Genomic DNA, 24,002 nt, shown 5'->3' on the forward strand with positions numbered 1-24,002 from the left:
AAGGCCCATACCAGGCTTTCCAGTCCAGGGCTTCAATATTTCTCAAATAATGTCCTAGTATTCCTAATATTAAGACATTTAAAATACATTTAAAATGAGTTGAGATGATGATGATTTTACTGACTACACACAATAGAAAATAATGTAAATTTAGAAGTTCTTCAATTAATCATTCTACTTGTATTAGAAACAAATATGCCTTGGGTTTGGCATTGTAATTTTTAAGGTAATGTTACCTCAGGATTATTTCACTTAATATAATTGCAAACCTGAACTAAGTGTTTGATTCTATCTGAACTTTACTTCAGGGTCCGAATATCCAGTGACTTCCTGATCTCTAGAAACACCTGTCCCTGTCCCAGGTATGAAAGTAGAGCAGAAATAGTTAAAGGATTTGGATTAATCCACAATGACTTTAAACTCTGGTCTGGAGGATGCCATAAGAGACCAGATATACAGTATCTTCCAGGAGTTATTTTCAAGATTCTTTATTTATTTTAAGTGAGAGGAGGAGAGCTAGACAGACTCTCACATGTGTCCTGACTGGGATTCACCTGACAATACACACCTGGGACTGATTATCAGGCCAACCAAGCTATTCTCAGCACCTGAGGCTGACACGCAGACCAATTGAGCCACTGGCTGCAAGAGGGAAAGAGAGAAAGAGAGAAAGAAGGGGGTGATGCAAAGGGGAGAGAAGCAGATGGTCATTTCTCCTGTGTGCCCTGACTGGGGATGGAACCTGGGACGTCCCCATGCCAGGCAATGCTCTATTCACTGAGCAAACTGTCCAAGACCTATTTTCAGGATTCTTAATTTTTCTCTGGGAGGCTCATGAAAACTGAGACTCAGGAGTGTCCCCTACCAAGCATGCAATCACTCTCTCTGTTCTCTAGCATTGGTTTTCTAACTCACATTGTTCAGATCTGCATCCCTCTGGCTAGAACACAATTACAGTGGTGGCAGGACGTAGGCCAGGCCAGCTTCCTGAGGAACCCTCTGCTCTGGGCCTCCCAGGCTCAGAATATCAGCACCGGAGGGAACCTTCAAGATCGGCTTGCGCCACTGCTCAGTTTATCAGTGAGGAAATTGTCCAGAACAGGGAAATGACTGAGGTGACAAACAGAGTAGGTAATATGCTGGGTAGGAATGTGGGTTTCGTGACTGAATTCAGTGTTCATTCACTGTTATGCTGGCTTAAACATTTGGATCTGTCTTCTGTTATCTAAGTGAACCACTAAGTGAATTCCATCTTGATTTGTGTCTGATAAAAAGTAATAAAATATTTTATCAAATTTTCAAATAAATGTATATTCCTTCTCATTGCATTCCAGCCTCAGTCTGCTTGCACTATGTGACATGTTGCGTTAGTGGGAAATTTCTTACATCTCTGAAAGTAACCTGAGCAATGGTGCACACACAGCTCCTCCGTGCCAGGAATGTAGGCCTGTGTTTCTCCTGCTCACCACAGGGATGATTTTGTACAGACTGCACTTCAAAGACTAAGCTGGGTATCAGTTACCGTTGTTTTCCCTTACAAATAAAAAAATCAGGTGATACCTGTTAATGGTTCCATTGTAAATATTAGAGAACACGCCGATTAAAACAGAGCAGGGGAAACCAGAAGGGCGGGGGAGGGTGGAGTGCTGGTTTTGTCCTTGAATATTAAGAGTTCCATGTCATGGTGAGTTTTGTGTTAGTTTGATGTCAGCAGATCGTCGTATTCTTAGAATTTTCTCTACCAAAAATAAATTGCGTTTTTTTTCTATGAACATGAACTCTCCCAGAGTAATACTAACAGTGTTTTTGTGGAGTCGCCATTGTTGTTCAAGGGATGAGAGTGTCCTCCTTTGGTTGAGGCAGGATGACAACTCCCTAATTCAGTAATAACAATATATAGATGTCCAAATCAGATTAATAGACATTTCATTAATTTTGTTATAAATCTCAACAAGTGGGTCTATTATGATAGAGGTGACAGGTTATGGAAGAGATAATGGTGACGCAATGACAAGGAGTTTAAGTATATATAAAGATACTAAAAACAATGTTAAGACTTTCATGTATGGCGTGGCTCTTTGTGTAGTCATTTTAAGTTCTCTAAAGATAAAACTTGCGTTGAAATTGCAGGAGTATTTTATGAGAGGGGAACAAAATTTCATGTCTCTGCTTGTCCTCTTCTGTAGGAAGTCACCAAAGCTGTCCAGCCTCTCTTGCTGGGAAGGATAATAGCTTCCTATGATCCAGATAACAAAGTGGAACGCTCCATCGCGATTTACCTAGGCATAGGACTATGCCTCCTTTTTATCCTGAGGACACTGCTCCTGCACCCAGCCATTTTTGGCCTTCATCACATTGGAATGCAAATAAGGATAGCTATGTTTAGTTTGATTTATAAGAAGGTAATACTTCTTTGCACAGTCTATGCTACATAGAGTGGCATCATGTTTTAAATGTCTTGTGGGTACAAATTAGGGATAAATGCTGAAATCAATTTCAAAAGTCTGTGAAGTAAATGGAAGCAATAATTAATGTTTATTTATTTTCTTCCTTCTTTCTTTCCTTCCTTCCCCTCCCCCTCCCCCTCCCCCTCCCCATCTCCCTCTCTTTCTCTCTCTCTCTTTTTTTCTTTCTTTCTTTCTTTCTTTCTTTCTTTCTTTCTTTCTTTCTTTCTTTCTTTCTTTCTTTCTTTCTTTCTTTCTTCCTCTTTCTTTCTTTCTTCCTCTTTCTTTCTTTCTTTCTTTCTTTCTTTCTTTCTTTCTTCCTCTTTCTTTCTTTCTTCCTCTTTCTTTCTTTCTTTCTTTCTTTCTTTCTTTCTTTCTTTCTTTCTTTCTTTCTTTCTTTCTTTCTTTCTTTCTTTCTTTCTTTTTCTTTTCTTCCTAAGTGACAGGCAGGGAGGCAGACACAGATTCCTACATATACCCCACCCAGGATCCACTGGCAAGCCCCTTATTTAAGTACTTGAGGCAAGACCACAGAGCCATCCTCAGCACCTAGGACCAACTTATTTGAGCCATGGCTGCAGGAGGGGAAGAGAGAAGGGTGCAGAGGGGGTGGAGAAGCAGATGATTGCTTCTCTCTCCTGCATGCCCTAACCAGGAATTGAACCTAGGACTTCCACATGCTGGGCTGACACTCTACTGCTGAGCCAACTGGCCAGGTTCAATAATTGTTTCTAATTTTCTTTGATAATTAAGTTCACTTTAGTATTTGCTGAACACCTTCTATAAACTGCCTGTAATACAGTTTCATTTTTGTTTTTCTCACTAGTCATGTCATCTTTTATTGGAATCTGTGGTTCCCCATTAAAATGATTCTTACCATCTGTGTAATGTCTATGGTAAAATGCCATGTATCCTTATGTTCAACAGTAAGAGTATATATATAATTGTTAGTGATAATCCGATCAATGAGTTTTCACCTTAACTAGTTGTGACACAGTAGTGTATTCAATTATCCGCTGCCTTGCTTTGAGTTAGAAAGTAGAATTTAGTTAAAAAATATTTACAAAAATACTTATTATAATATAAGTAAAAACTAATGGTGTGCCTGAAAAGGTTCTAAGTGATTTAGGTATACTATCTCATTTCAGCCTCTCCCAAAGTCTCTTACGGTCAGAGCTATTATCCCATCCAATAGATAAAAAATTTTAAGAAACTAAGACTTAAAAAGTATAGAAAATCATTCAAAAAATTGTTTAAATTTTCTACAATGGGTAGAGTGAACAGTTTTCCAAGTATTAGGAAAAATTAAATGGCACTGAAATAATGTAGCAAGAAAAACTTGTTATATAGGAAGAGAGAGGCATGAAATGTTTTAAGGAGGAGATTTCAAAGAAGGAGTAAGTTAGTTTGTAAATTAGTTCATATATAACATTTTGGACAAATAGAGCAATAGATTGCTTTCAGATCCAGCACGCATTCATGCCAAGTTAGAAACTGTTGTCTCCATCCTTCTTTCTCATTGTTGAGTATCTGTTCTTACCTAGTTTGCTTTACCTCTCTAGCCACACTTCTTTGCCATCATTGACATCACCAACGAATGCAGCTGCACTCCAAGGGCTGTGGTTTGGTCTCTAAAGTAAACCCAACATAAAATGGTACCTTAGCTGACCAGTTTCATCCATGTGGCAGGCAACCGCTAATTCTTTCTATAATATTCCAAATTTTGTAATCGGGCATCATTTTGCTTTGTTCCCGAATCTGCAACTAGGACACATTTAAATTATATTTTAAATAATGAATCTAAGTACAAACTAAATTTAGTTTTGCCTTTGAATTTCAAGAAGGTAGAGATAACTAAAATGAATAAATATTCACTGAATGTTCACTGTGCTGAGCATGGAGCCCTGTGGAGAACTCAAAGGCCCCGGGGATGGCGTTTGTTTCTAAGCCATGTGTGATCCAGCTCAGCAAAGTTCCTCTCATGTTGCTCTAACAGTGTTTTGGAATTAATTGCCTTGATTCCTTCTCCATCTGTGCTTATACAAACACTATTCATTATTCCGTACCCATCTTAAATTCTACTTCTTCAATAAAATCTTCCAGATTTTGTAACCAGGTATGGGAACTTTCTCTTAACCACCCTGTTATATTCCACTCCTTTTATCTCATTTATCATATATTTAATTATGTCTATACTATGTTGCCTTGAGGCAAGAATTCTGTTTTTTAAAATCTGAGTAAAAATCATTAAAGACTTAAATATAGTGATTTGCATCTGTTATGTGCTCAATACACATGCGAGGGACTCAGTTAAAACAAATATTAGATGGGTACTCTTAGATGAAGCTATCTAATGGTAAAAATTCTTATTAAATTTTACAGGCAAAGTATGACTATAATCTTTTATAATCATCATTTACCTACTACACAATTCTCATTTGTATATATGGATGTATATTTCTTTGAAAATTTTAAGTATTTCATATCAGCAATATAAAATTATTAATGATTCAATCATTTATAATATACTTCAATCGACTTTAATAGTAATTATATTCAATAGAGTTTCTATAGGACTGCATGAAAAACTTAAGGCCAACGTTTTAATTTCAAATTCCACCGCCTTTGGTTCCATGTTTATAAAAACAAAACAAACCCTCTACAGTATATAAATAAATATTTAACTACAATATCATTTCCGTTTTGGAGTAGCAAATGATACTTATTACAATCTAGATACTGGAAAATATAATAAGGAGTGGCATGCCATTGTAATGTTTATTGTGAAGAACAATATTTATGAATCTGGGAAGATACAAAGCCAAATGAACATAAATAATTTTCATTATTATTACTTAAAAATGCATGCATAATAAACTAATTGCTCGGCTGCATTATTATTTTACTTATGGATATATTTGTCTTCTATTTGTCAACATCATCTAATTTCCCCCCCATTTTTTTTTTTTTTTTAGACTTTGAAGCTGTCAAGCCGTGTTCTAGATAAAATCAGTATTGGACAACTTGTCAGTCTTCTTTCTAACAACCTGAACAAATTTGATGAAGTATGTACCTCCTGATTTAATTTTTTATGCATTATTGTTATAGATCATACAACCCTGCAGGATTTCCTGGGTCAAATAACAGTAATAAGTGGTTAAGTGAAACACATCTTTACCCTATTTTTTGAAAACTAAGAAAGGTAAGTTGTATAGTCAAGTTTCATTCTGAGGTCCCATGAAACCACCCAACTCAAAAGATTGCAGCTTGTTGGGTATTTGATGAGGTTTTTCAAAATTCAACTTTTAAATATTTCAAATCACTTATTTACTTTGGTTGAATATGATACTCTGAGCAATTTTTGACCAGTACCATCTTATGTCACAAATAATGGTAAGGTCCTAGGGACAAATAATGTTTTTTATTTACCTTTGCATTTCTAGTATTTACCACAGTATTGAGCCCTAGACAGGGGCTAAGAGAGTCAGAATTGAATTGAGCACGCATTTATTCTGAATACATTGCCAGATAAAGTTGTGCCTTTGTGGAGACTGACAGTCCTTTGTTCTCTCATGGCTCTTGCTTTATCCGAAAGGAAGTAAGTTATTTAAAATAAATTGTTGACGTGACACATAAGAGATCCAATCTCAGTTCCACTGGGGGGGAAAAATACATAAAAATGCAGTAGCTGGAGCTTGATATTTGTTCCTTGGGAAATTCTAATCTATGTGTGGAAGGTTTAAGCACATTGCTCTTTGTTTTCGGTAATGAGTACCAAGACTTTGGTGTGCTCAGAATCATAGAGTGTCTGTCTAAGCTTGCTATGCTCTATCATTCATCTGTGCTTACCATTTTGTTTGTTTTATTGGGGGGGGGGGATAAATTATCCCTAGTTCTCACTGTGACTTTATTTTGCAGGGACTCGCATTGGCGCACTTCGTATGGATCGCTCCTTTACAAGTGGCCCTCTTGATGGGCTTCCTCTGGGAGCTGCTGCAGGCCGCCGCCTTTGGGGGACTTGCTTTCCTTGTCATCCTCGCCCTCGTACAGTCGGGGTTGGGGAGAATGATGATGAAGTACAGGTAGCGCTGTCTTTACAAAGCTCGAGAGGGTTTGAAATGAGGTTTTTAAAAAGCCCGCTCTAACAAAACCAGGACTGCTCGGCGCACTGATCCGCGACCTTCTTCCTGGGTGTCACTAAAAAGGAATTATTTTATTTTTATTTACCATATGATTTCACTTATATGTGGAATCTAATGAAAAAAACAAACAAAATAGGAATAGACTCATAGATACAACGAACAGACTGACATCACTCATAGGGGGTTGGGGGCTGGGTGAAAAAGGTGAGGAATTAAGAAAAAACCCTCACAGATACAGACAACAGTTTTGTGATTAAACAGAGGGAAACGGAGGTGGGGGGAGTAGAAAGGGGTAAAGGGGGTAAATGTTGACAGCAGGAGACTTGACGTTGGTGATGAACACACAATCAAGGAATTATTTTATTTTATTTTATTTTATTTTTTCATTTTTCTGAAGCTAGAAACAGGGAGAGACAGTCAGACAGACTCCCGCATGCGCCCGACCGGGATCCACCCGGCACGCCCACCAGGGGCGACGCTCTGCCCACCAGGGGGCGATGCTCTGCCCATCCTGGGCGTCGCCATATTGCGACCAGAGCCACTCTAGCGCCTGAGGCAGAGGCCACAGAGCCATCCCCAGCGCCCGGGCCATCTTTGCTCCAATGGAGCCTTGGCTGCGGGAGGGGAAGAGAGAGACAGAGAGGAAAGCGCGGCGGAGGGGTGGAGAAGCAAATGGGCGCTTCTCCTGTGTGCCCTGGCCGGGAATCGAACCCGGGTCCTCCGCACGCTAGGCCGACGCTCTACCGCTGAGCCAACCGGCCAGGGCTCAAGGAATTATTTTAATGGTGCAAACAAAACTTCCTATAGCTATGGGATATTTTTTTACTTGTCCATTTGTAGAATTTCTTTATAAATATGTTACCATCCAGTTCATTTTTGTAGATCATAAGATTTAAGTACAATGAATATAGCATTACTGTGGGTGGGAGGAAATGCATAAATTTGGGGTAGAACTTAGAAGCTCTTACTCTGGTTCATGGATCTTCACAACAGAGCTTAGTAACGTTTTTTGTTTTCTTCTGTTTTGTTTTTTAAGTGGGGGTGGGGGAGATAGAGAGACAGACTCCTGCATGCTCACTGACTGGGATCCGCCCCCATCTGGGGCCGATGCTCAAATCAACTGAACTATCTTCAGTGCCTAGGAGTGACAATTGAACCAGTCAAGCCACCACCAGTTGTGAGAGGGGGGAAAAAGAGAGAGAGGGAAGGGAAGAGAAGCAGACAGTCACTTTTCATGTGTGCCCTGACTGGGGACCAAACCTGGGACATCTGCACACTGGGATGATGCTCTATCCACTAAGCCTACTGGCCAGGGCCGTTAGCTACTTTATATTAGAGAATGACTCAATGGTATCAGTCATTGCTTAGATAGAAGACTTCTAGAGTTGGTTAGCTAGAGCATGATAGAAAGTGTACAAGTTTTGGAGTCAGATAGTTCTTGGCTTGAACCCTAGAGGGTATGCTTACTAGTTTTGTGACCTAGGTAAGCCACTTGATCCGAATGCGTCTCTAGTTTTTCATTTTTAAAGTAGAGATAACCACCATTCCTATACTGTTGTGAGGATAAGGGGTAGTGTATGGAATGCATCTAGTACAATGTCTGGCACATAGGAAACATTTACTAAGAGGTAGCTATTATTTTTATTACCATCTATTTGATAATAAAATATTCATCTGTTTAAGAAAAGAAATGTGGCTTCTTAAAAGCTTGAGCAGTTCTCAGTGGATAATTTGTCTTGTTTTTTCTAAGTATTAAATTGATTGTGTGACTGATTGACTGGTTGATTTACAGAGACCAGAGAGCTGGGAAGATCAATGAAAGACTCGTGATCACCTCAGAAATGATTGAAAATATCCAATCTGTTAAGGCATACTGCTGGGAGGAAGCAATGGAAAAAATTATTGCAAGCCTAAGGCAGTAAGTCATTTAGATAGTTTTAGTAGTATTAGTCAGTTAATGTTTAATATTTCAAAAATGAGTCACAGTAGACTTCTAGCTCATATTTGAAGTTTCCGACAATCAAACAATATTATCTCAGTATTCGTACGTTAGTGGCGTAAAGTCATTTCCATGGGCTTTACATAGTTTATCAAGTTCATTAAGTTCATTATTTTCACTAGAAATGTAGTTACACCTTATGAAAGACTCTCCTCTATGTGTTTAAAGCTACTGAATATACTTATTTGACTAAAATGATAATCATGATGCTGGAGGCTGGTTGAAAACTTGAATGGAACTGCTAGAGTAATAACTATGCAATTCTGAACCAAATACATGATTGCTGATTGTTATATTTCCTTAACCTTTGCATTATGGCTCAAGAGAAATAAAAAAAAATCTCTTCATTGTTCTTCCTTAACTTAAGAATAATAACACAGAGTGGTAGCTATAAATTGTGTTTCTGTAAACTTTTCCCTTGGAAAGTCAGTTCAGGTCATGCAGACCACCTCCTGAGGTAGAATCAGGACTCGGCATCTCTCTCTCTCTAGTCTTGTTTCACTTAGATTACCTTTCTTTCACTAATTAGTAAAGATTATATCCAGCAAGAACTACAGCAAAGACTAAGATAAGATTACTGAGATAATTTGGGGCAAAATATAAACTAGGGTAGCCATGAGACCGTTTTTCTTTAGTCAAGTTCCATGTTCTACAAACTGCATTTAAAAAAAAGGCTCTAGGAGACTCAGCAGGGACAGAGATACTGTTAGAGGACAAATAACTTCAGGAGACAACACATGAGAGTTTCACAGAGAAAAATATACAGAAAAGAAGAGCACACACTTTAGGCTGGTGTGGCTGTGTGTTACCAGGAATTCAGGCCGCTGGTTCCAGGAGACAGTGGTGGTAACAGCTGCAGGTGTGTGATTGGAACAACAAAAGAAATGCTGAAATGTTAAGTTCTTTGCCATGTAAATAGAAAGAGTAAAAGGATATTTATTTCCCAAACATTATTGCTCACCTGTTTTTATTATGCCTTTCAAAACGTATCCGGGAAAGGACTTATATTTTATTTTCAGAATATCCTTAAAGATCTTGTGGAATTGTTTTGTTCAAGTTGTGTTTCTCATTAGCAAGTGTTTTCTATCACACTTGTTTCCTTGGTCACTCAAATGCCCATCAGCAGAGGCACAGCAAGAGTGATGAGGAGTTTTCTCAGGCCTTGAGGTGAACTCTTGGTCAGGTCATTGCTCTTGCTGACTTTTCTTGACTTTTTCCCCCTCTCTTCATCAAAAGATGAAATCCATCCTTCCTCTCTGTATTTCTGTTTGACCAATTTTAATAGCGAATGTTGAGTTGTAACTGGCACAATCCAGTTCCGACCAATTCTAATAGTAAATGTTGGGTTGTAACTGGTACAACCCAGTTTCGTGATCTGGTGTAAAATCTTCACCCGAAAAGGCTGGAACGTGCTGACCTAACTGGGAGAGCAAGAACTGCCTCTACTCCAAAGAGCGAGTGCAATGTTCTGGGAGAGGGTGGCGGCGTGCACTTCAAGGGCGGTTACCGCGCTTGGCCACCGCTGTCCTGGGCAAAAGGCTGCACAGCTCCCTGGTAATCTATTCCTTTATTGCTCTTTGGTAATAAAGGCACTTTCAATTTTTATAAGGAACTGAAAAAATATTTTTATGACTCAATAAAATGTTAGTGATTTTATTATGGAGAGTACTGCTTTCTTGGTGATTCTTATAAATATTCTTGAGTCTATTATTCTTTTCCTATAAGACCCCTTCTTTCATTTTCCTCAACTGATTCTAGTATATTTCAACAACCATTCTGACAGACTTATTAACAGTTTGGTAAATAGTGGGGATTTTTTTTTTAGCATTTTATTAATATCAACCTAGCCAATGCTATTCGTTCTCTGATTAAGATTAAGGACATGCCAGGCCCTCTGCCATAATGTTATTTATCTTGGCAACAACCCCACAAGGAAGGCCTTTCCCCTTTATGGATGCAGATTCTATAGGATCACAGGGAAGAACAAGTTACTTAAGAGAGCATAGCTATTACTGCCACAGCCAGGAGTCAAACCCCAGGGACGTTCCAAAATCATAATCTGCCTTCCATGCCAAATCATTGGTATAAGTCAGCAATAGACTATAAATCACAACTGAGGTTGGGCACATTATCAGAGCGCTCAAGGTTACACATTTTTAAACTTAAAGAGAAAGATTTCCTCTGAGTTATCCCACTTAAGAATGAGAACCCTTCTGAGTTGATCAGTAGGCAGGGCGGCACCGGGATGCCCCTCCCACCAGGACCCTCTCCTGATTTGTGTCGTCATGGCTCCTTCCTGTACAAGAGCTGAGCGGGCACGTGATAGTGGTCTTGAAGAATGAGACACATTTGACGGCAGCATTATCCCATCTTCTCACCAGCCTCTGCATCCCTGTCTGCTGCCTGGTGGAGCGCTTAGGCTCTTCTGCGTGGAAAAAATAGAGTTCATATTTGCAGTTTAGACAAGAAGAACAAAAGTATAATATGATTGGCAAATGATTATACTAAAATGAGAGAGACAAGGAGAATGTGGCATCTTACACGCATAAGTTTTTAACAGCCTCCTGCAACAGAATCATTTGGTACTTTTTTTTTTTTTTTTTTGAAGGCAACTGCAAACTCACTGAGTATTTCTGAGAGCTACATTTAAAAAAATTTCTCAGGTTTACTTATGCTGACATTTTAGAACCATTTCTTTGTGTCTTATATGCTATTTTCAGGGTTCCCCTAAGGCAAGCTAGAGTTTCTGAAGTGCTAAGAAGCTATCAGGGAATCACAAAATTGTCTTTTCCTTTGTAAATCTTCACAATGTTGTGTCCTCATTTCCACACTTACCACTTAAGACTCCAACCAATCAATAAAAATGATCAAAGTCTTCCTAATCTTACTAATTAATAATGAGGTGATAAAGATACAAAAAGAATGTAATAATAATTGAGTTTATTAGTTATAGCTTAGAAATAATGTTTACAGGTGTTATGGGCAAGGCACAGGTACATTCATTTCTATTCCTCTTTCAGATAAGGTCACTGGGGCTCAGAGAGGTTCAGTAACGTGTCCAAAGTCAGAGAGCCTGTGTTCAGATTTGACATTCCAAGATGCCTCGTATTTGAAAAGTAAACAAGCATCCCCAGCTGTATTATTTTGTTTTGTAGAACGGAGCTGAAACTGACCCGGAAGGCTGCCTATGTGAGGTACTTCAATAGCTCAGCCTTCTTCTTCTCGGGGTTCTTCGTGGTGTTTTTATCTGTGCTTCCCTATGCATTGATGAAAGGAATCATCCTTCGGAAAATATTCACGACCATCTCGTTCTGCATTGTCCTGCGCATGGCAGTCACTCGGCAGTTCCCCTGGGCTGTACAAACGTGGTATGACTCTCTGGGAGCAATAAACAAAATACAGGTAATGTGCCTTAAGGAAGCATCATGTACAATGGTTTTAGGGCAGTTTTCTTAGTCTTGGGTCTGTTTGCTACTCAGGATTTCCTCTCTTGGCATCTACACATGGTCTGACGAGCTCAAGTAATGAAAGCCTACTGGGGTAAAAGGAAAGCCTATGCTATTCTCTTAAGTCAAAGAAATTGCATGAAATATTGTTTCTGCATTCTGGAGAATTTTATGCAAGTGATCAGTCAAGTTCATTAGAACTGATTCAAGTAGTCAGTTCTAATGTACTTGGCAAATGTGCATATGATGGTGGCAGATTCCGAGTTTTTACCTGGATAGTATGATAGATGAGAATGGCATTTCATGTCATATTAATTACCTTAGAATACCACCCGTGCTGATGTAGCTGGTAGCTCTGAGAAGTGCTCAAGTCCTCAAGTGATGAGACTCAATTTACACAAAGCTAATTGAATCCCTGCAATGCAAGTGTATGTGGTTATAATTTTTATAATTAATATGGAGCTCAAAATGTTTTATTATACTTTAAAAATACTATTTAAATATTTATCCCAGAGAATAAGTTGCTGTGACATAAAATCAAACGGTGAAAGGTGAGTCACTTTTAAGTGGTTCTGCCATTATTTAATCTAGGATTTGCATATGATAGCCCATGGACCTAATTTTGGTTCCTAGACCTGTTTTAGTTGATCATCACATTATAAAAATAAAGAAAAACATTTGAATTAGTTGTCAGCATTTAAAAATTGGGAGATCTCACATATGCAGTCAATTCTATCTTCAGCTTCTTCTGAAGGGTTGTATGGCAAGCAAGGTCATCTACTCCTACAGCTGTGGCAGCTCCCCCACCAGGGAGGACCTGTCCTCTCCACTTCTTCACAGTCTCTAGTCCGCTGCCTTCCTTAATTTTATCAGTTTACAAATATTTGTGTTTGACATCTACAATTAGATAAGATGAGTGTAGCTCAAAACCATAGCAAGTCTTGGACTAATCTTATTTCTTCTCTTAACCCATCACAGGTGTGTGTGTGTGTGTGTGTGTGTGTGTGTGTGTGTGTGTGTGTGTCTGAGAGAGAGAGACAGAGAGAGAGAGAGAGAGAGAGAGAGAGAGAGAGAGAGAGAAGGAGAGAGACAGAGAACAGACATATGGACCAGAAATGAAAAAAACGAGAGTGTCACCTAGACAGAGAAAGCCACTGAGCAGGAACACTGAGATAAAGAAACAGATCTTGAAAACAAATTGGAGAAAAAGAGAGAAACCGAATAGAAGCAGCAAGAGAGAGAAGAGTGAAGAAAGGGGGGAAGTGAGGCAAGGACAAGGGTATCTCATTACCTCCCATGGTGAAGACTGCAGGATGCCTGGGCTTAACTATTCCTGTGCCCCTGCCTCCCCTCTGGGACCTGGAGTTTCTAGTAGGGCCCTTTGAGAATCAAGGTTAAAGCCTAAAATCAGTTGTATCAGATCCTCATACCTTCACTGAACCCAGAGAAGTGATGTTAATGATGCATCTAATAAGGGGGGTTCTATAAAGATAGAGGTATTCGTTTTCTCTCTGTCTTAATTGAGGCAGATTGGTGGTTAATCAAAGGAACTTGACAAATTCTTCACCAAGGTTAACATGTATAGCACAAGGAAGAATCAGTGGTAAGTTAAAATCTAATGTATAAAAACAATTTTTGTTTACTATCACATGTTTAAAGGGTGCATGTCTAATGAAGAATCCTAGTGCTTGGCAAATTAACATTAGAAATTAGTATAAAATTATTTTTATTAAGAAATAATTTCTAACATAATTCATAAAATCTAACTACAAGTTACAGCACTATTAGAGTGTGACAGAAATGTGATAGAGCATTAATGCCATTCTGGTTCTACAACATGTTTTTGCTCTCTTTTGATAAACAGGATTTCTTACAAAAGGAAGAGTATAAGTCATTGGAATATAACCTAACAACTACAGAAGTAGTGATGAAGAATGTAACAGCCTTCTGGGAGGAGGTCAGAATTTTTTTTTAAATTGTTTGTTCTAAATACTTAAGCATTTTCTTTGTGAATCTGGTTTTCATACTAATGGACAATGAGAATGGAGTTAGGACTAGAAGGTGAACCACTCCGCTTTTTTTTATATTAAATACAGTGTAAAGCCTCTTCACTTTTTTCTAAGCCATATAACTTGTTTCCCATAATGTAGCCATACACTATGTAGCACATAATGAAACAATACAAAACTCATTGGTTTTGAATCCTGGTGGAGCTGGGTTGGAATTCTAGTTCTACTGCTTCCTCTCTGTGTAAATCGGATTGAGTGTTTGAACTTTGTTTAGACTCTCATTCTCCATCTGTAAAATGGGAATATTAATGTTTACCTTACAGATTTGTGTAAAGTGTTCAGCAGAGTACCATATGCACATAATAGTTCCTCAATAAAGGCTACCTCATCGGATCTCAAGTTTCAGCCCAAGTGATTTATATACACCAGTCAACATAAAGATGTATGAGAGATCTACCAATGTATGGTTTTCTATGGTTTATAGTTTTTTTTTATAATGAAAATGTCCATGTTTATTTATTTTTTATTTATTTATTTTTTTGTATTTTTCTGAAGCTGGAAACGGGGAGGCAGTCAGATAGACTCCCGCATGCACCCGACCGGGATCCACCCGGCACGCCCACCAGGGGGCGATGCTCTGCCCATCCGGGGCGTCGCTCTGTCGCGACCAGAGCCACTCTAGCACCTGGGGCAGAGGCCATGGAGCCATCCCCAGTGCCCGGGCCATCTTTTTGCTCCAATGGAGCCTGGGCTGTGGGAGGGGAAGAGAGAGACAGAGAGGAAGGAGGGGGGGTGGAGAAGCAGATGGGCGCCTCTCCTGTGTGCCCTGGCCGGGAATTGAACCCGGGACTTCCGCACGCCAGGCCGACACTCTACCACTGAGCCAACCGGCCAGGGCCAAGGTTTATAGTTATTTTTATTCACTATTTAAAAATCCTCATATTTCTCAAACTCAGAAAATATGTTATCAATGATTTTCAGCCTCTAAAGAAGCAATGATTATTGAGAAATCAATCCTTTTGTGCTCCTATTTCCTTATCACTGATATCCGCTGAGTGGAGGTAGGAGTTATGAAACCACTGTCCTATTTCTACATATTATGCAATATCTTAAGTTTGTTTGATTTACATAAGAAACTTGATCTCCAGGGCTTCACTTTACTTAGTGTTTTAAGATAGTAAGGGAATAATTCTTTATCTGACTAGCAAAATTATTTGTGGAAAAGTGTGTGGACCAGGTTGATTGTACTTCTTTGTTTTCAGGAATTTCAAATGCTCTTTTAGGTATGAAGGAAAATTGATCTGACATTTCCACATTAATTTTCAGACAGTTGTTTCCTGACTCTGGTGCAAAACCCTCCATTTCATTCTCCTTCCCTCTAATAAAATAGCAGTGTGCTTGAGTTCTTACATGCCAGGCACTAAAATAACTGCTTTTTATATGTTGTGTAAAGCCAGTAACCGTTGCCCACCATCACAGCCGCCTAGTTTTTGCAGGTTTGCATTTAATTCAGAGAGATGGTAATGAAACAATCAAGCCAAGAACTGGTGGGCCATTACCTTTAATCCTAGCTCACACTTGGCAAGCGAGTAAACACAAACACACTGGGCTCCAAAACCCACTCATTCAGCGCTCACAAAGCTACTGACACATCTGAGTTTTCCTAGAATCAGAGGCCCCCACCAGTCTTTTCCCCTCTGGTTCCCCAACTCCTTTCTCCTCACTGCACAAATTGGCTTCTCCTTCAGCACCCAGCCATCTTGACTGCCTCCTCTCCTCCATGTGGCCTCCTTGCTCTGCTACAACATGGTCTCTCTCCCAAAATGGCCTCCTAGCTCCTCCTTTTAAAACTTTTTGGCGCAAAAGTCCTCCCCAGCACACAGTAGCATAACCAAGCCCCTTCCCAAGCATGAAAGTCAATTAGCTGTATCACGTGAGAGCATCATCACTTGAGCAGTGGCCATCTTTAACAAACTGAGCAAAACCAGAAAATACAGATCACAAACTTATTTGCCCAACATGTTGTCTTATTTAATTCTCATAGCATTCCTATGACTTAAGTAATATTATATTTTCATTTCACTGATAGGAGGCTTAAAAAAGGTTAAGGAACCTGGCTCAGCTCACATAACTTGACATGAGCTGAAGTTAGATTCTGGACCCAAATGTAACAATCTACAACCTTTCCACTGAGCCACTGACTCCTGTCTGTGTCGTCATCCTCTACTTTTTGACTGTCATCTGTCAAACCCCAGACACTCCCAAAGGAAATGGTGCTTATTAAACCTCTGCCATCATATGTGAGCCTTCAACATCCACATGAGCAATCCTTCCAATTCTCCTCTTCGAGCTTATATTTCAGGGTGACTTCTTCAGAAGCTTCCTCTCATAGTCATATCCTGAGCTTTGGGAACACCCAGACATACTATGCTTTGGCAATTGTGAAGTCTCCTTTTCAGTCCAGAATTTCCTAACCCATCTGCTCTGTCTCTTAATCCCATGTTTACTGCCATTCATGTGCATCGAGCTCTCTAGTCTCTAATGCTCCCTTTTGGACCCTCCTGCTTTAACTTCCGCTCATTCCATGACCAGTCATTGCAGTTCTTCACCCAGCAGTACTCTTCAATTCCGTCTTCCTTGGGTTGAATCTTTTTTTTTATTTTAGAAAAACATTCACATTATCAGCGTTGGTGAAGAAGGTTCTATCTGAGAAAATCATATATTTTAGTCAATGTTTTGTTTATAAAATTAATGTCTCAACCTTAGCTGGGCCTGTAAACCTTCTTGGGAAATCTTTTCATTTGTCTGTAGTTAATTTCCTTTATCATTTCCTAAAAGCTGTTCCCAATTTTTACCTCTGTCCGGAACACCCCCACTTCCCAGGATCTGTTCACCCCTGTCGCACAGCCTTGCCTTCTACTACACATGGAGGAAATGGAAGCCATCATGTATGAATGCTTCCAACTTCTCTCTCCACCCTTGGACTCATTCTTTTGTGCTTTCTTCTTGTTTAAGAGAGGGATATATGCTTCCTCCTGCCCTTGATTGAATGATCACTGTCTTCTTTCATCTGCTCAGAACAGGGACCAGCAGCTATTTTTTCTAGAAGCTTCAACATCCCTTTTCAACTGACACCTCCTCACATTTAAATATTTTTAGGTTAAAAAAATTTCTTTCTGACTTTTGTCCACCTAGCCTCGTCCTCTGAGACTTATCACCTTTGTTTCCTGTGCTGTCAACTCGTTTTCACTTTCTCATCTTTCAGTGACGTCTCCCCACAGTGTTCTGGATTTGCCCTCACAGATTACTCTTCTTGAATTTATCACTTAACTTTAGTGAGCCACTCTTTCCACATCATTTCATACTAAGACCATGACTTCTAGTCTTCCCTGCCTGCCATTCAGTAGTGATTAGGCCACTGGGTCCCCACCTAAGTCTCCTTCTATCCTGTCTATCTCTGTGGGTGACCTCACCCACGCTCAATTGATGTCAAGGTGCTAATGACTCTCAAATGCAAATTTATAGCCCCACTTTCCTCCTTAAACTTCATGTATGGATTTCCAAATTTCCTACATGCTCCTCATGCACTTCATAGTCATCATTCCCCGAGCTTCCAGTATATTCTCCGTCTCCTTTGGTGGTGTCACCAACTAATCAGTTAGCCAGGAGGCAAGTCCCTGAAGAGTTATGTATGACTCCTCCCTCACTCCAAACCTGTGAGCAGCTGAGACTTAGAGAGTTTCAGCTGCTAGAAAAAGGTTGCACAACTAGGCAGGGTAGAGCTAAAAGGCCAGCCTAGGTTTCTCTGATTGCAGAACCTTTTCTACTCCCTGTGCTGCCTCTCACTTATTTTAAGAGTGACTTTTGTTTTACTACATACAAAATAAATTTTATATATATTCCACCTCATCTAATACCCTCAACAACTGAGGAGAGTGGAGCTTGGAATGTTATAATGACGTGTCAGCCATGACCGAGCTAGTTGAGAATTTGTGACAAAAACTTAGATACAAAGACTATCCTAAGTATTCCATCCACAGCTATAGCAAAGTCATAAAACACAGGACATGTTCAGACTTACTAGGGAACAAATACTGTAATAAGGCTAAGATCAATAGTGATATTCTATTTTCACTTATAAAACTATAAAGAAAGACAAAACAAAAAAACAACAGTATTGATAAAGGCCCTTGAAAAACTAGCACTGTCATATATTGATGAAGGAAAATTTTGAACTACTTTTCAAAAGACTTGGAATTTTATAACCCTTCCTCTTTGGAAATTGCACATGTCAAAATTTATACTAAAAAAAGTATGTACTTCACATTTATAGCAAAGCACATGTATATACTTTATCCATACTCTTGGATACTATCCTGGAAGTAAAACATATTTAAAAGAATGGCCTGACCTGTGGTGGCACAGTGGATAGAGCATCGACCTGAAATGTTGATATCGCTGGTTTGAAAACCCCGGCTTGCATAGTCAAAGCATGTACAAATGCTTCTTGGTCTTTATCTCTCTCTCCAACCCCTCTATAAAATTATTAAATAAAATCTTGAGAAGAATGTGTAATGGTATATGAAAATATTTATCATTATTGTAAGTCAGAAAAGCAGATCACATACTTTATATATATATATAATTAAAATTTTTTTCATTGACTTGAGGGGGGGGGAGAGAAGAGAGAGAGAGAGAGAGAGAGAGAAAGAAAGTCATCCACTCATTTTACTTACCAGTAGTTGTTCTCTTTAGTTGTGCGTTCATCGATTGCGTCTTGTATGTGGCCTGACGGGAGGTAGAGGTGGAAGGGGTTGAACCCGCAACCTCCGATGCACTGGGTTGTTGCTTTATGTTATGTTATGCTATATATGGTGTGTGTGTGTATATATATATATATATATATATGATTTATTAACATACAAATTATATATAATTTTGCATATTATATATATCTATGTTATATGTAAGAGTGGGGAGATATAAGTTGAAATCTTAAACATGGTTTTTCCCTACTGCTATAGATAATTTCTCTTTTCTTCTTTCTGCTTTTCTATGTTTTCCCAATTTCTTGAAATTAATATCTTATTTTGTAATCAGAAATCAAAGTTATTATTAACAATAATCTGCCACTGGTCCAAGTCTATCTTATTGGGTAAAAGTCCTAAGCGTGGCACACAGTCTCCTTAGCAGCCTGCACTGCTCACCTGACACAGCACAACCTTTGTCATCTTGCCAAATATATCTGCCTCAGTCACTCATCATTCCCAAGGCATAGTTTGTTCTTTTCAGCCTAAATCATTGTGCATGCAGGTCCATCTTCCTAGAATACGTATACTGTTTCTTGATCTTGTGAAGTCTGACTGATATCCTTTCTAGCCGAGTGTGTAGATCATTTACTTGGTCAAGCTCCAAGCTGATGTACTCTAAGTCGCTCTCTCTAATGTACTCGCATGATACTTGGTATAGGTACTACACTATAGTATTAATATAGTACCACTGTAGTATTAATATATATTCATATGTTATTCTCCCATTGGATTTCTTAAAGTGATCTTTAATAAAAAGGTGATGCTCAGTAAGTTTTATCTATTTGATAAATAAATCAATAAGGGAATAACAAATGTCTTTGTCTCATTTTTAAAAACACTTTGAATTGCCTACTTCTTAAAAGCTTTGCTTTTAGCTGTCTGAGCACTGGGGGGGGGGCATTAGCCATCTATAGCATAAGAACTCAAGCAGAGTTCTTCAAATTTAAAAGGTTTTTGAAAAAACTGTGTATCTGCCAGATTTTTAAGTTGACTTATAAATTTTCAACATAAGTTTAAGTGGTATCAAAATACATAATTCTTGTAAAGATGTAAAACTTGAGAGCTACACTTTCAGTGCTTCAGTTTATTGAAGATAATGAATTCGTGAAGTTAGTTTTTATTGTCCAGCCAATCAGCTTGCTTTATCTCAAAAACAGTGTAGCTTTACTTTTAAAAAAGCCCAGGGTTTTGAACCGGTGACCCCAGTGTTCCAGATGGATACTTTATCCACTGCGCTACCACATACTACCAGCATGATAGAGTAGAAGTCAGATTTGAATTGTAATTCCACTCTGGCCTATAAATTATGTGCCTTTGGTCACTTAATCTCTCTGAATCGGCCCTGGCTGGTTCGCTCAGTGATAGAGCATTGCCCGGCATGTGAAAGTCCCAGGTTTGATTCCTGGTTAGGGCACACAGGAGAAGTGAGTGACAGCCTGCTTCTCCACCCCTCCCCCTCTCCCTTCTCTCTATCTCTTTCTTCTCTTCTTGCAGCAATGGCTTAGATGTAGCAAGTTGGCCCTGGGCACTTAGGATGGCTCCATGACCTTGCCTCAGGGTCTAAAAATAGCTTGGTTGCCAAGCAATGTAGCAACAGCCCCAGATGGGCAGAACATCCCCTGGTAGGGGGCTTGCCCAGTGGATCCCAGTAGGGCTGCTTATGGGAGTCTGTCTCTCTGCCTCCCTACTTCTCACTTAAGGGGAAAAAATATCTCTGAATCACTATCTACAGCTTTGAAAGAAAGGAATGATCAAATCTTACATCATATATTATTATTAATCTGAGAATTAAATAATAGGGCTTATGTACCCAGCCTATAGAAGGTATATATAAATACTTATATTTGTATAGGTAAATGTATTTAATTTACCTGTAAGTAAATGTATTTAATTTGATGGCAGCAACAATCAAAGAAATTAAAATTATTTAGCATGGGCTAAAAATTAAAAGCATAGGCTATATAATTATGTGTTATAAAGAATGGATTGTGGGCTGTGAGCTTTTCAAACTCATCATACATAAAATATAAATAGCTATTGAAAATATCTGGAAAGCCTACTTTTAATTGTCTATGGTTTTTTTTTTTTTAAACAGGGATTTGGAGAATTATTTGAGAAGGCAAAACAAAACAATAATAATAGAAACTCTTCCAATGGTGACAACTGTCTCTCCTTCAGTAACTTCTCATTTCTTGGTACTCCTGTCCTGAAAAATATCAATTTCAAGATAGAAAGAGGACAATTGTTGGCAGTTGCTGGGTCGACTGGAGCAGGCAAGGTAGTCTCTTTTATTCCTCATCACTAAGATCTTAATTTGGTATGCATTTCTTCTTTCTTTGACTAGTTTGTCTGTAATGAAAAAGGTACTTTGGAGAAATTCTTACATTGGTATTAAGAGAATGCTTAGATATTGTGTTTCTTATTATGTAAATTATCCCATTGATAACATGCTCTAACCTTTATGTCTTTATATTATTTCCAGTGACGCTTTCTTCTACATCTTTAAATTTTGTACAGCACTCAGCATAGTGTTTTGTACATGGTGAGCATTCAGTAACTTTATTGAACAAATGAGCCATCCATTTTTTATCAGTTTATGGCACATACATTTTTTCAGAACTGGTCAGGAAGATCATGGCTATTACCTTTGTAACCACATAAGAAAAAGGTTTCCATTTTGTTGATATTAAGATTTTGGAGAGCGGACTGAGCTTTGCTTGAGATTTATTATAAGGAAAAATTGAATGGGATAGTTTTTTGAAAGAAATACAGAAGAATGTTAATTTATTCAGTGCTAGTCAACCTCCTTGCCTCCCTACACCCCCACTCCACATTACTTTTATTGTAAGTTAGAAAGCAAAACAGCTAAAGGGTTACACCTCATTGTGATTGATGTTCACAAAAATGAGCTATTGTTCAGATAGTGATAAAACACTTGTTCTCCTTAGGAAATAAGTTTAAAAGGTGTGAAGGAATCAAATCAGAGATGCAAATCAGAGCTACATATGTATCATATTTAATTAAACATCTTTGAGAAAGTACTTGTGCATGAAAAACAAAAAGAAAAAATGTCACACTGAAGTAAATATGTGCAGTTTATATCACACAAAGGGATATTCCCCCTCTAAGTTAAGTAATCCTAAAATCAAAAGGGAACATGCAAACAACCCATTATAAAAATTCACACAGTATGTGAACAGATACTGTACTAAAAATGAAAATAGAAGTGGCCTTTAATATATGAAGAGCTATTGTACTTTACTCATCATAATAAGACAAATGAAAATAGATTTTGACAGGGCCACTTTGAGAATAGATTCTAAAGAAACAAAGGCAGAAGCAAATGGTGAGTTATCGATAAAAGGACATTGTATTAATCCAAACAAGAGGCAATTTGGCTTAATCCTGGTAGTACATCAAAATAGTGTCAAGACATGCTTCCAAGGAAGATAAAACAGAATTAGACTGGCATATGAGAAAAATGGAAGATTCAAGAATGAATCTAAGGTTTTTGGACTGAGTAACTGGAAGGAGGAAAGTTCCAGTTATTGAGAATATTGAGGGAGAGACAGGTTTGGGTGCAGATTGACTTTGGAATGTTAAGTTTAAAATAGCTGTTTGATATTAAAATTGAGATGTTATTTGGACATACCAGTCTTGGTGTCCAGGAAATGGGGGCTGGCAGTTTGAAGACATGGCGCTAGATGAGATTCCGAAGGAAAGAATGTTGATAAGAAGACAAAGGGGCCAAGTTGTGAGCCCAAGGGCATCTTAATTTTTAGAAGCTGGGAAGGTGTTTATTTTTCTAGTGGTTATATTTATCATAATAACTTTATATTACATCTTTAGTGTTATATTTTTTTATTTCACTAACAGTCTACCTAAAACAGGAAGTACTTGATAAAATTTGAATCGAATGAATTAATATAGAATCTTTAAAATCAGAATAGTTACTTCTACTTAGGATGACAGTTGGAGGCAAGAACATCCTGAGAGGGATTTGACCAAATGAGTTAGTAACGATGGTTTTATTTCTAGACCTCACTTCTGATGATGATTATGGGAGAATTGGAGCCTTCTGAGGGTAAAATTAAGCACAGTGGAAGAATTTCGTTCTGCTCTCAGTTTTCGTGGATCATGCCTGGCACCATTAAAGAAAACATTATCTTTGGTGTTTCCTATGATGAGTATAGATACAGGAGTGTCATCAAAGCATGCCAACTAGAAGAGGTAAGTAACTATGTGACAGTTTTCTTATTATGCATATGAGATCTTCAAACTATGTAAATTACATATTTAGCTTCCTATTTAATCAGTCAATCTGTGTATATTAATCAAGTTTTCAATATAGATAAACTACTTTGAGTAAATAAGTTAAGAAAAAGATGAGCCCTGGCTGGTTGGCTCAGCAGTAGAGCGTCGGCCTGGAGTGCGGGGGACCTGGGTTTGATTCCCGGTCAGGGCACATAGGAGAAGCGCCCATATGCTTCTCCACCCCCACCCCCCCTCTTTCCTCTCTGTCTCTCTCTTTCCCTCCCGCAGCCAAGGCTCCATTGGAGCAAAGATGGCCCGGGCGCTGGGGATGGCTCCTTGGCCTCTGCCCCAGGCGCTGGAGTGGCTCTGGTCGCAGCAGAGCGACGCCCCGGAGGGGCAGAGCATCGCCCCCTGGTGGGCAGAGCATCACCCCTGGTGGGCGTGCTGGGTGGATCCCAGTCGGGCGCATGTGGGAGTCTGTCTGACTGTCTCTCCCCGTTTCCAGCTTCAGAAAAATACAAAAAAAAAAAAAAGAAAAAGATGAACCTTGCTTTAAGCAACTTACAAAAACATAAAGACAGCATGATTTATTTTTTAAGTGATAGGCTTGTTTGGTTTAAAAAAAACAACAACTCTATGAGGAAGATCCAAGATGATGGCAGAGGAGGTGGAAGTAATACTCACCTCGTCCAGGACCAAATTGGAATTACAACTAAATTTAAGAACAATCATCCTGAATAATCAACTGAAGAATAGCTGAAGAGAAGTCTTATAATGAAAGATTCACAGAACAATCTACCATATTGAGACTGTTAGAAGGACAGAGATGCAAAAAAAAAAAGGCTGGCTCTACTCAGATACGGGCAGATAAGGTTCTAGAGCAGGGGTCTCAAAGTC

At 38.8% G+C, this 24,002-nt stretch overlaps 1 protein-coding gene across 2 annotated transcripts in view; it reads left to right on the forward strand.

Moving 5' to 3' along the window:
- The window catches only part of CFTR (CF transmembrane conductance regulator), a 188,888-nt gene that overhangs the window by 55,260 nt on the left and 109,626 nt on the right, over positions 1 to 24,002 (forward strand). For both annotated transcript variants that reach the window (XM_066362550.1, XM_066362549.1), the window contains exons 4-11: positions 2,187 to 2,402; positions 5,420 to 5,509; positions 6,363 to 6,526; positions 8,379 to 8,504; positions 11,741 to 11,987; positions 13,896 to 13,988; positions 20,947 to 21,129; positions 22,890 to 23,081. In XM_066362550.1, coding sequence (XP_066218647.1) covers positions 2,187 to 2,402; positions 5,420 to 5,509; positions 6,363 to 6,526; positions 8,379 to 8,504; positions 11,741 to 11,987; positions 13,896 to 13,988; positions 20,947 to 21,129; positions 22,890 to 23,081 — 1,311 coding nt within the window. The remainder of the gene's footprint in view (positions 1 to 2,186; positions 2,403 to 5,419; positions 5,510 to 6,362; positions 6,527 to 8,378; positions 8,505 to 11,740; positions 11,988 to 13,895; positions 13,989 to 20,946; positions 21,130 to 22,889; positions 23,082 to 24,002) is intronic.

This window comes from Saccopteryx leptura, chromosome 2, assembly GCF_036850995.1.
Source record: "Saccopteryx leptura isolate mSacLep1 chromosome 2, mSacLep1_pri_phased_curated, whole genome shotgun sequence".
Lineage (NCBI taxonomy): Eukaryota > Metazoa > Chordata > Mammalia > Chiroptera > Emballonuridae > Saccopteryx > Saccopteryx leptura.